Genomic DNA, 13,275 nt, shown 5'->3' with positions numbered 1-13,275 from the left:
ATATATATATGTAAAAATACCCTGCACAGACAGTAACCATCTCCAATTTTGAAAATTCCTCCTAGAAAAAAAGTTATGACGTCAAAATATCTCCGCAAATGGAAATCGCCTAAAAAATTATCTCAAACTAGGCAAGCTTTTTGAATTCTGTTTGTGGGAATCGAACAGGGCATTAGCAGAGATGAATTACCGCACATATGATACATCACTATGACATCATATCAATTTTTATGACGTCATTCCTATTTTTTGACATTTTTTGTTTCACAGCTCAGAGTTTTCATTGGATCTTCGTGAAACTTGCCATGTATATGCAGAAAGCCCACGCGCAGGCAGTAACCATCTCCGATTTTGGAAATTCTTCCAAGAAAAAAAGTTGACGTCATAATATCGCCGCTAATGGAAATTGCCTATACCATTATCTCCGAAACTAGGCAAGCTGTTTGAATTTTGTTTGCGGGAATCAAGCCGGGCATTAGCACAGATAATTTATCGCAAACCTGATACATCACAATGACGTCATATTCGTTTTTATGACGTCATCATTAAGAGGACGAGGATCTCAGCTCATTCGAGCTTGTTTATATTATTAGTTATAAAGCTACACGATAACTTGTAAATTATAATGTTATCATTTATAAACTTAATTTTGAAATCGCAGTGTATCAATTATCAGAATTATCATTGAAGAATCTTATCTGCACTAGCTAAGAAAACTTTCCATCAAAAGCATCTGTTGTGCGAGGTACCCTTATGAGCTTTCGGAGCATCTTTGAAGGACCAGCATTTAGTTTTTTTTTTAAACCGTGCACGAGTCCCTGAGTACCAGTGATGTGAACCCCTAGTTATAGTATTAATGTCAGTGTGTGTGTGTGTGTGTGTGTGTGTGTGTGTGTGTGTGTGTGTGTGTGTGTGTGTGTGTGTGTGTGTGTGTGTGTGTGTGTGTGTGTGTGTGTGTGTGTGTGTGTGTGTCCTCCAAAACCTTGAAACCTAACGGCCTGAAACTTTGCATGCATACTAAGGGAACTCCAAGGGAGTGCATGAATGAAAATTGGGTGTTTGGGTTAATTAAAACACCCCTTTTGAACATAATTAACAGCCTTATGTAATTATCATTTATCAAGACTTCGTCATTGGTCAGCCTGCTCACCGTCGCAGGGGCCTTAATTCTCCATTTGTTTTTTTTGGCCGTCTGAAAAAGCCTTGGTGATTTTTCACGATTTACTCTCACGGACTAATTAAAGTGTATAATCGAAATATGATTTCGGTTTTGAGGATCGGATTACGTGGATTCAATAACTTTTGAAATCTGGAGTGAAATCTGTAAATGTAAAGAAATCGGTGATGTTTTGGTTTTTGCGGGTATGTCCCATTACCGATCTGCTTGCTATCGCTTGCCAAGCCTGCTGTTCCTTCTCAACCGTTTTGTTGAGGTGCTTGCTTGAGTGCTTAAGCTGCTTGGCAAGCGCCCTACAGTCGAAAACGGTATTACACATGCAGTTTGTGTCCCGATCAGGGGTGTAGTTGGCAGTTGTTGCAAGCATGAAGAGGTATGTAGACAACACACACATGGTACAAATGGGTAGATTTGGGTTTGTAAAGGGTCTCTGTGGGGTATGTGTGCGGGCGTGCCTGCATGCTTGGTTACGTGTATGCGGGTTTCGTGTTGGCACGTGAACTGACTTGCACCCAGGCCCGTGGTGCTGTGGTAGCCACTACGCAGCCATCTTGTGAACCATGTGCTTCGGCAAGCGGGGAGTGAACGTGCTGTGGTGCTGAAGCCATGTGGGACATGCGGCGCCACAGGCGTCGAGAGGGGGGGGTCAGGGGGGTTGGTGCCCAGATTCATTGAGGGGCCCGAGCTTCTCCTGCAATTTTTTTTTTAAAGAGCACAGTGAAACCCCTCATTGGCTCATCCTCAGTTCCTCATCGTTACATTTAAACCCAGAAGATGATTTTTGCTTTCCTTGCCGGAAATAAAACAACATTTACCGGTTTGTGGTACACTTTCAAAATTTACAGAAAATGGTTAGTTACCAGAAATATTCATTAAAAAGATATGGGTTTATGTCCTCTTTGTCCAAAAAAAATTATTAACCATCTTCTCACGTATTTTTTTGCTGATCTTATGGAGAAATAATGTTTAACAGTCGATGGTGCGAATTGACTCGATCAGTCCAAACGTTCTGCTATCTCCTTTATTTTCGATCATACGGCTAAATAAAAGTGATCATTTCTTTTTCTCGGTAAAATATTCAGGTAAATGACACGGATAAATAATAATTTTGTCCTTGTGTGCATTTTATTACCTCTGCCACCGAAGGTGAAGGAGGTTATTTTTTCACCCCTTTCTGTCTGTTTGTTTGTTTGTCTGTTTGTATACAGTATATCTCAAAAAGTTGTAGATGGATCGAGATGAAATTTTGTGGACAGGTTGAGTGTGTGACAAGGAAGAATTGATTCAAATTTGGTGAAGATCCGGATTCGGATCTGATAATTTTTTAAGTAATTCTTCACCATTGAGAGATCGGGCTCAAAACCAATATATAGCACGATATCTCAAAAAGTTATGGACAGATTCGGTTGAAACTTGGTGGACATGTTGAGTGTAGCAAGGACGAATTGATTCATTTTTGGTGAAGAACTGAACCTGAATCTGGATACGAGAATTATTTAATTTTTGAAGTGATTCTTCACCATTGAGAGATTGGGGCAAAAACGATATAGTACTGTATAGCAAGATATTTCAAAAATGTATTGGGCCAGATATGTTCTCATGGATCAGGCATTACGTGGAGGAGGGACGTGCTCTACCGAGTGCCCTTCTAGTTATATACTGTTTCGGGCCATTTGTCTGGACCATTCCATGATGCTTTGGACAATTGGACTGTACTGTATGTTCCGTATTCTGCAACATGTATGAGGTGCACCAGTTTCAGGTTCGTAAATTACACTGTATTTGTTTTTAATTCACAGTTTTGTCCACGGACAGACACCAACTTCAACTTGGATAATAGATTTGTTGATACTTCATTTATTTACTTTTCAACACACACTGTGAGCTAAAAAATCTGCTGCTATGATTTTGCTTTATTTGTGAGCTCGTTGCTACTCTAATTTAGGATCTTCATTAAAGAAAGTTCCTTCAAATGTTGTAAAAGGGAGTGATGGGGGCCCCGAGGTTGTTTGCCACAGGGCCCGTGCTGGCTCTCGACGCCCCTGCGTGGCGCAGTGCAGATGTGAGGAAAGTTGAGCGTGCTGGTGAGAATCCATGCTTGTGAAAGGATGAGTATATCGCCAGTGAGCATGGACCGTGAGGGGGTTGTAGGAATGTGTATGGGGGCTGTTAAGGACTGACAGAGTAGTTTTGAATTAAAAATGGCTTTCCCAGAGTTTAGCATGTACCAATCCGATTCGGAGTGAGGAGACCATGCATGCAGACAGGTAGGCCTTTGCCAGGTAGACAGCATGGGTTTGAAATGTTCCAATCTGGTTTTATGTGGAACCCGGCAGTTAAAAAGAAAAAGTTGCTGTTTGGGCGCATTTTATTGCCCTGGTACGCTGCCTTACCTTCCCCTTATGCTGCCTTCTCTAATTCTTCCCTCATACTGCCTGCGCTTCCCTTCTCCTCATGCTGCCTTCCCTTCCCGTCCCCTTATGCTGCCTTCCCTTCCCCTCCCATCATGCTTACCTCCCAAACCTCACTTTGTTCAATCCTGTACAAATGCCGAAAGACAGGACCACTACCCCCCCCCACTTCCCCTCAAGTCCCCTTACCAGATGTAAGGCGAACCCCCACCCATTCTCCACAAGTTCCTTGACCTAATGCGAGTTGTGGACACCCCATTCCTCTCCTTTTCCCTTTTCCTCCTTCTCTCTCTCCCCCATCCTCCTCACTCCTACCCCTCCCGGAGTGTATAGCGACATTTGATGAGATGTCGCTCTCCCCCCCCTTTTCCTGGCTCCCCCTTTCCTCACCACTCTCCCTCCCTCTTTCTCCCCCCACCCCTCAGTAATATTCCCACCAGTGAAGCGACAGGTTGTATAAAACAGAGCGAGTAGAGAAATTAAATTGATCATTGAAACTTGCCCGAAACCCTAATATATACATTTATAAATGTCCATGTCTTAAAATATATTGTAAGCTCAGTTTAAACATTGTTAAGACTAACAGTGATACAGTATGTTTGATCAAACATGAATTGTGATGAATCATTCATTCATTAACCAGAAATAATAAGACAGTAAAGGGAAAACTGTCATGGTTAGAGCGGACTGCTCCGAGTCTGTCTGGAAAGACAGCAGTTCAAACCCTGGCCACGTCATAACAAAGATTTTTAAAATGGTACATGCTGCTTCCTCGCTTGATGATCAGCATTTAAAAGGTTAAGAGCACGGACAATTCCCAAAGGTTGGCATCGATGGGGAGGAGGAAATTCATCACCTGGAAATGCCCTGCTGAGTGTGGTGAGAAAGGCTGTGCCATATGTTGTGACGTTGCTGGAACATAGAGTACCCCAGGAAGTAACGGCACTTCCCCCATGCTCAGTAGCTGTATTTGGTGTGTGTGTGTGTGTGTGTGTGTGTGTGTGTGTGTGTGTGTGTGTGTGTGTGTGTGTGTGTGTGTGTGTGTGTGTGTGTGTGTGTGTGTGACAGAGAGAGACACACAGACAGAGACAGCTCCACTACAAGTTGTAGATCTTGCATAAAAAGTCTTGCTGGGACTTTATCAAAGAATTGATGAAAGTGATGAATTAATTAAAGAACAGTAATATAATAATATTATTTGACATGACAAGTATAGCCATCATGCGTTGGGGTTGAAAACAAGAATTAATGATAATTTGGGCACAAAATTTGCAGTGTGCCATTTCAGTACATGTAACACATGGGATGGTTCACAGGCCTTGGTATGGACAGATTAGTGAAGAAATAGCTGAAATATCAAACAATACACAGTAACAAGTGCTAAGGTTCATGCTGCAAAATCCACAATGACAGTCGAGAATTTTGGCAATATTACAGTCTGACAGGATGGTACACAGGTAGTGTACTTACCTTTGAACTGCCTCGTCTGGCTTTGATTCCCGATCCGACTATAAACTGTCACCTTGGTACTTCACAGGCAGGGCGTTGCATCACAAAGTGTGCCGCCACTCAGATTGACGTTAAGCTGGATGTCCCCTCTGCTAGCAATAGTATATTATAGATCCCACTGTGTCCATGAAAAGGAGATGAGCTATCACCAGCACCCAGAACAAATTACAAATTCCTGCCACCTTTAGTCGAACGTCAGGCCTTGCCAGCCGGTTCATGAAAGACTATGGGTCAAAAACATTCCCTGGCCGATCTCACAAGAAGTTGGGAATAATCTGAGTTAGTAATGTCGTAGTAGTAGTAGTAGTAGTATGCCTGGTGTTGGCTTAATTGTTAGGTGGGCTTGGGATCCTAGGATCCTGAGTTCAAATCACACTCGGCTGTTGAATTAATACCAGGTGGGGTTGACTCTGCCTGTCATCCTTCCGAGGTCAGCAAAATGAGTGCCAACTTGTTGGTATCCTGTGTTGGAGTGGCGACCTGTCCAGCATTGTGCCCAATCGCCAAGGAGACTGCTTAGGCAGCACCAACGCTCTGCAGAGTATTGTCCCAATGGATGGAGTAATAGTAGTAGTAGTAGCAGTAGTAGGAGTATTTTGGCAAGTTTGTCGCACAGTGTTCTACTCCAAGAAAACTGTCGTATTAGATGAAGCACCTATTTAAATTGAGAAGATGTAAAACTGAAAAGGAGATTTATTTACCAGCATAAACCATTTGGATTTGAAACGAGGCCAAACTTTTTGGTATGTAGCTGATGCAAGCCAAGTACATAGCTGATAAAAATCATTACAAACGCTTGGATTGAAATTGTTTACATTACTATATTTGGTAGGTTTCACAACCTCTGGGATGTCAGTCCAATATCTTTACCACTAGACGAGACCAACCATCATGCCCACTGTATTCATAGAAATGTACTTTTTGTCTGTGGTGTAAGTGCACAAAAAAGAGAAAAGTAAATCCCTTACCCAACTTTAAAACACAAACAATATTAGAGACCTCTTCCTGTTTATTTTTGTTTCCATTTCCTCTTTTCACCAGGAAGATCCTCTGGTACTGAATGAGATACAAGAGGACCTGAGGTCGGAATGTGAAAAATACGGAGATGTCAGAAAAGTCATCATATTTGATGTAAGCTTTCACTTCGGTCGGCTTTGATTCTGAGTCGTCACCCATGATATGAACTCTACCCATAGCGCTAACCTGTTGCCCTTCCATTCTTAGCGACATCCGGACGGTGTGGCTTCGGTATCCTTTGGCATTGTTAACCAGGCAGACATCTGCGTGGCCGCTCTCAATGGCCGTTGGTTCGCTGGAAGACAGCTTCAGGCTGCACTCTGGGATGGAGTTACTGACTACCAGGTAAATTTTATTTCCTTTCATTTATTTTGAGTTATGCAATACCTTTCTGGCAAAAAAAACCAGGGTTACGTGCAAGAAGCAAAAACATACCTACTGCATATAATTCAAAACATACCTATTGCACTGGAAAAAGTGGGGACAGGAATACTGTACTACTGTTAATGGTGTAGACTTGTAATATCCTCCCCGACCTGGAGGTGGTGCTACACAATACACATTCACTTGGAGAATTTGCATCCCTCCTTCTCACCTCAAGACCACTGGCAAAGATAAAAACACCCCTATACATTAATTGGGGTCATGCTGATCCTCTATAGCAAGACTGGATGTCATCAGCCCAGAACTGTAGGAGGAGTTGTGTGACAAACAAACACCGGTCCGTGAATTGCAGTGAGGATTCACGTGGCCTTCTTGACCTAATGCCTTAATACAAGTGTTGAAGCTCATGGAAGAGCAGACAGAGGACAAAGGCTTAATAGACGGGCAAAGCACAAAAGAACAAACCACAAGTGAAGACTAAATGAAAAAGGAAACATCCCTCGGTTATTGCATCAAGTTCCTCGAGGTGGGTGGGACTTGGTGTCCCTAGAGGGCAGGGCTAGGAATTGTGGGCAGGATTTGCATGCTGGTCACAGTATGCATAACAGGAACCTCACACAAAGAGTAAGTGTAATCGGAATCGGACAGATATCGTGCTTCGTTATTAGACCTGTCATGTTGCAAATGTACAACATATTTCTTCAGACACTCAGGACATTTTCATTCCTTTTAGTTTTTCTGCTGTCGTGTGCTCAAGTATTATGGAACAACCTTATAACATGATGGTTTTGAGAATTTTAAAAAGGCAACTTTATAAATTTATTATGGTTTAAAGAGGTTTGCTTCAACTATATCAGACAGTGGGAAAAACATGAAGTGGAAAAGAATTTTAGAAAGTGAAGGGGGAGGAGAGGAATGTCGGTGCCTGGTGAGAACATTGGAAGTGAATCAGACAAAGAGTAGACACTTCTCAAAGATGCATAGAAAGCATTGACAAGGGTGACATAAAGGCGAAACAATTGGTCGGAAGAGAGGGGTGTGGTTTGGGGTTGAAGAAGCAACCATATCTATGTATATTTTAGTCCACCATGGAAGTGAGGGGGAGAACCCTGGCAAAAAGCTTTTTGCATTAACTACAACAATGCTTTGTGCTTTAGACTCAGTCAATTACAGTGGTGACAGAAGAACAGTGGATGGTCCAAGCAAAATAAATAAATAAATAATTATAAAGAAAGACCAGACTCGGTGGGGTAGTGGTGAGAGCATCCGCTCTGCGTCTGGGAGGTTGGCGGTTCAAACCCTGGCTGAGTCCGAGCAAAGGACTAAAAATGGTACGTGCTGCTTCCTTGCTCGACACGTACATTTAAAAGGATAGAGCATGGACAAACAACCATATGTTGGCAGCCATTGCACAGGCTGGGCCCTCTGCATCAGGGAAAACCTTCAGATGGCTTAATTGCCAGACATATTAGCGCTACATAACTGCTGTGGATTATTATAATTTTTTCTTTATTATTATTTCAGTAAACTCTTTATGTGACAAACCCAAGGCAGTACTGTCTTGCTTATAAAGCCATTGAGGCTGACAGGAAGGCCAAGGGGTACGCCTGAGTTTGAATCCAGATCCAGATATAAACTGTTATCCTGGTGTTTCGCAGGCAGACCATTCATTAGTGTGTGTGCCGTCCCTCAGATGGACGTTAAACCGAGTGTCTCGTCTGCCAGCATTAATTGGTGGACATTAAAAATCCCTCGGTGTCCTTTGTGAAGAGTAGGCGAGCTTTCACCAGCACCATAAAAATTTTTCCAAATCGCTGCTGCAATCTTCAGGGAGCGCTGCTTCAGCGGCACAGCTGAGCTCCCAGGAATGATGCAAACAGCAGCCACAAGCTGCATACAAAATGTTTGTTTTTATGAAGCCACTCTTTGAAAATCTAAGAAAGGTCTTTTTAACTTTATATAGATGATCTGATTACTGCTTGATAGTTCTTCACAAAGTGAGACAGAGTATCTTGTAACATATGAAATAATAAGACAGTAAAAGGATAATAGGAAGTTATCAGCCTCAAGAGACTGAAAACACACCTTGGAAATCAGTCAAGACTCGACTTCCTATTTCCTGCTCTCTTGGAAATTACAAGTCAAATTATTTGAGGGTGAGTGTTCCTGCTTGAGTAGTTCATTTCCTGAATCTGTCAACATGAGCACAGTTTTCGAGGCACTGGGGAGCTGCTCATTCAAACAAATGGATAATCAGGTTTGTGGTGCACTACATGGTGGCGTATGAACTTGATTTTTTTTAACGCTTTAGATAAATGGCAACTTCCTGAGTGTACTTGATGCAAAGTATGGCAAACATCTTGGTGAGATTATTGTAAGCCTGATTCATGGACACATGGGCAGACTGTTGCACAATATTTCCACCAGAACTTTAATGGTTTTCTGGCTTAACTTGTGCTATAATGATGATTGCATATGATAATAATACAAATCGATGTTCAAATGTGGTACTGAAATGCAATAACATTGAGCAGAACTTAGTGCCTTCAAAAGTATTCACACCCCTCAATTTTTGTCACATTTTGTTCTGTTACCTCCTGAATTTACAATGAATTTAATTTAAATTTGTTGTCAACAATCTACACCAAAATACCCCATTATGACAAAGTGAAAACATGTTTCGAGTTTTTTTTACAAATTTATTAAAAATGAAAAGCTGAAATGTCTTGTTAATAAGTATTTAACCCCTTTGCTATGACACTCCAAATTCATCCAATTTCCTTTGATCATCCTTGACATGTCTCTATAACTTGATTGGATTCTACCTTTGGCCAATTTAATTGATTGGACATGATTTAGAAAGAAACACACCTTTCTATAGAAGGTCCCAAAATCGACAGTGCATATCAGAGCAGAAACTCTACCAAGAAGTCCAAGGAACTGTCCATAGAACTCCCAGGTATAATTGTGAGGAGGCAAAGATCTGGGAAAGGGTATAGAATAATTTCTAGTGTTAAAGTTCCCAAGAGCACAGTGAGCTCCATCAATAGGAAATGGAAAGAATATCAAACTACCCAGACTCTTCCTTGAGCTGGCCATTCAACCAAACTGAGCAACTGAGCAATAAAGACCTTAGTCAGTGAGGTGACTAAGAACCCAATGACCACTCTGACAGAACTCCGGAGTTCCTTGGCTGAAATGAGAGAACCTGCCAAAAGGACAACAATCTCTGCAGCACTTCACAAATCTCGCTTTATGGGAGAGTGGCCAGCCAGAAGCCACTCTTGAGAAAAAGGCACATGACAGCACACCTGGAGTTTACACAAAGGCATGTGAAAGACACTGAGAGCATGAGGTAAAAGATTCTGTGGTCTGATGAGATAAAAATTGAACTCTTTGGCCTGACTGCAGAGCGCTATGTCTGGCAAAAACCGTGTGTACTGGTATAGAGGCACAGCATCAGCAGTACAGCTGCACTCCAACAAAATGATAACGACCTGGCAGCCAAGCTGCCATATGCAAGAAGAAGAAGAAAATGGATGGAGGTCCTCAATGCCAGACAAGAAATCCGAGCCGTATCCCTGGACATATCACGTGCTTTTGACACAGTCTGGCACCCTGCACTACTCACCAAACTCTCTTCCCATGGTATTCAAGGCCATCTCCACTTATGGCTCGCAGACTTCCTCTCCTGTCGCAGTCACCGTGTAGCCCTAAATGGAGTTCTTTCATCCCCTCTTCCTGTGCAGGCTGGAGTTCCTCAAGGTAGCATTCTGGGCCCTGTTCTTTTTCTGGTTTTCATCAATAATCTCTCGGACTCTCTGGAAAATCCTCTATACCTCTTTGCCGACGACTCCACCCTCTGCCGTACCATCTGTCATCCTTCAGACCGGCAAGCAGCAGCTTCTTCGCTCACTGCAGATCTGGATAAAATCACAAACTGGTCCAACACGTGGAATATGTCTTTCAATCCAGACAAATCTCACACTCTCACTATGTCTCTTCGAAAGGACCATTTAGAAACCCCCCCATCCACTTTCTCAACAATCCTCTGGAAGAAGTCTTTTCTTTCAAGCTTCTGGGTCTCACTATCTGCCATGACCTTTCCTGGGAAAGTCACATTTCCAACCTCGCTTCAAAAGCCAGTCGCCGACTGGGAATCCTCCGTCGTGCAAAGTCCTTCCTCGGCCCTCTTGAGCTCCTGACCACTTACAAAGCTTTTGTCCGTAGCCTGATGGAGTACTGCTCTCCCCTCTGGGCTGGTGCTCCTGCCTCCCACCTTTCTCAGCTTCACGCTGTCAAAACCAGGGCATTTAAGATCATCGGCATCTCCCGCAATGAAGCTGAGTCTTTGGGCCTCTCACTCAATCACCGCAGGTTGGTCGGTGGTCTTTCTGTCTTCTACCGACTCCTCTCCAGCCTTGCCCCCCCTGCTCTCTCTGCGATTTGTCCCCACCACATTTCCACAGGGCGCTCAAGGTCTGCCAACAACCCCCTTCTGGTAAAACTACCAAAATCACGAATCACTGCTCATCTTCACTCTTTCATTCCTCTTTTTTCCCACCTTTGGAATAAACTTCCTCACTCTATTCTTTCCCATTCTTCCCTCCAGGCTTTCAAAACAGCTGTTCACCACCACCTCTTATCTTCCCCCATCCAAATCCTCGATCTTTTCTACCCCCGATAATCCACCCAAGCCCACTTCCTTCAATTCCCCTGCTTTCCTTCCAGAAAGTCCCTGTAATGTCCATCTTCTCTTCGCCATGTTCCCCGTCCCATCCCCATCCCTCTCCCTTCCACAGTTCACCTAATGTGTCTGTTCCCACTGTTTTGTCCCTTCCACTCCCGCCCCTCTTGTCTCATGCCTCCTTGCTGTGAGTTGTGCGTTTGCTCTCATACGAGCCTCGACCAAGGTATACAAAAAAAAAAAAAATCTGCGAAGAATGGTAGAAATCCCCAAATCCAGATGTGAAAAGCTAATACAGACACATCCAAGAAGAATTGAAGCTGTAATCTCTGCCAAAGGTGCTTCTTCGATGTCTAGATTCAGGGGTTAAATACTTATTGACGCAAGACATTCCAGCATTTCATTAATAATTAATTTGTGAAAAATTCTAAAAATATGTTTTCACTTTGTCATTATGGGCTATTTTGTATCGGTCAGTGACAAAAATTTAAATTTAATTCATTTTAAATTCAGGCTGTAACACACCAAAATGTGACAAAAGTCGAGGAGTCTAAACACTTTCTGAAGGCACTGTATATCTTACATTCAACTGTATGCACTTAGCTTGGACAAATTACTTTTTTGTTTGTAACCACAGACTGATTAGGAGGTTTAAGCAAAGGAAAAAGTACAACTACCAACTTCAGAGAAAAGTCTATGAAATAAAGTTGTCAGATTGTTATGGAAAGTTCAACCAACTCCCTCAATCTTCTTCTCCCTTTCCAATATCCAGGCAACCATTCTCACTTTCTACCCCATCTTCCTTTCCTGCAGGTCGAAGAAACGGCTAGAGAGCGTGAGGAAAGGCTGAAGACCTGGGGCAAATTCCTTGGGGACAGTGAAAAGGAAGAAAAGCCAAGAGAGAGTGAAACGGCTGTCACTGTACAAAAGGAAGAGTCGGGAAAAGATGGGGAAGTAAAAAGTATAGAAGAGCGAGAAGATGGTGAAGGAACTATGGAAAGCAAGAACACAAATGAAGAGAGGTTGGAGGACAAATGACGATGAGGAAAAGTGATGGGTTAAAATTTCCAGCTATATAATCTAATCGTCATTCCATGACTTCCATAATCTTTGCTTCTCCCTCCGTTCTTCCGGTAAATCTGTTTTTTTAAACTTGCTAAGTAAGTTTTGCTGCCAAGGTTTGTTCATCTTATTTTTGAATAACTGTGTTGTGCGAAAAGTATTAGTAAACAATGGTTTGCAGAATCATTGCGTCGAGTTGGTTCATTCTTGCTGCAGGTCCACCAGCCACTTCTTACGATATCCCTGCAGTTCAGGCCATAAATCATCAAAAAAAAGAATAATCTTACAAACGATGCCATGATGCCATTGTTATGATATAGTGGTCACTCGTTCATCGAGCCAATTTGATTACAGTAGTCATGTTAGCAGAGCACCAAAATAATAGAATTTTATAAATTGGCTATTAATGTACTTATTTATGATTGTCACAATCTAATATGCCCTGATTTTTTTTTTTAACCATGATGTGCCTTAAGAGCTTAAAACTTCTGAAATAATTGTTGTAGACACTGCACTGCTTAGTAACATTCCCAACACACAGTGCAGCCACCAGTTTACAAAAGGTCTATCCCCCACTTCACCTTCCCGGTTTTCAAAAAGTTGCACAACTTCTTCTTCTTCTTGTATGTGGCAGCTTGGCTGCCTGGTAGCTGTCATTTTGTTGGGGCGTTGCTGTGCCGCTGACGCCGTGCCCCTAAACCAGAACACTAGCACTCCATTTCGCCGACCTCGGAAGGATGACAGGCTAAGTCAACCCCACCTGGTGTTAATTCGGCGGACGACGGGGCTCGAACTCAGGACCCTAAGATCCCAAGCCAGCCGCTAATCCAACACCAGGCTTTGTTGCATAACTTAAAAGCCAAAGACTGCATGACACCGTTTTAACCTTTTGAGTGCTGATGTATATCTCATTGCTAATCACTTTTTTGATGGAGTAATGTTTGAAAGTGTCGTAATTAAGTTTCAGTTCCGAAAAGCTTTGATTGAAATGTCACATGACAACATCTTTTTCTAAGTTTCCCAGAAAT

The 13,275-nt window shown here is 42.5% G+C and overlaps 1 protein-coding gene across 6 annotated transcripts in view; it reads left to right on the top strand.

Moving 5' to 3' along the window:
- Positions 1–12,430, top strand: part of LOC147015302 (17S U2 SnRNP complex component HTATSF1-like) — a 55,562-nt gene extending 43,132 nt beyond the window's left edge. For all 6 annotated transcript variants that reach the window (XM_085849932.1, XM_085849931.1, XM_085849930.1 and 3 more), the window contains exons 8-10: positions 6,139–6,228; positions 6,322–6,459; positions 11,999–12,430. In XM_085849932.1, the coding sequence (XP_085706058.1) occupies positions 6,139–6,228; positions 6,322–6,459; positions 11,999–12,223 (453 nt within the window). In that variant the 3' untranslated portion in view covers positions 12,224–12,430. The remainder of the gene's footprint in view (positions 1–6,138; positions 6,229–6,321; positions 6,460–11,998) is intronic.
- Positions 12,431–13,275: the final 845 nt, after the last annotated feature.

The sequence above is a fragment of the Eptatretus burgeri genome, chromosome 12 (assembly GCF_056783735.1).
Source record: "Eptatretus burgeri isolate ZD-2024b chromosome 12, Ebu_testis_v1, whole genome shotgun sequence".
Lineage (NCBI taxonomy): Eukaryota > Metazoa > Chordata > Myxini > Myxiniformes > Myxinidae > Eptatretus > Eptatretus burgeri.
The sequence above is the reverse complement of the archived record's forward strand: the minus strand, read 5'-3'. Positions and strand labels throughout refer to the sequence as shown.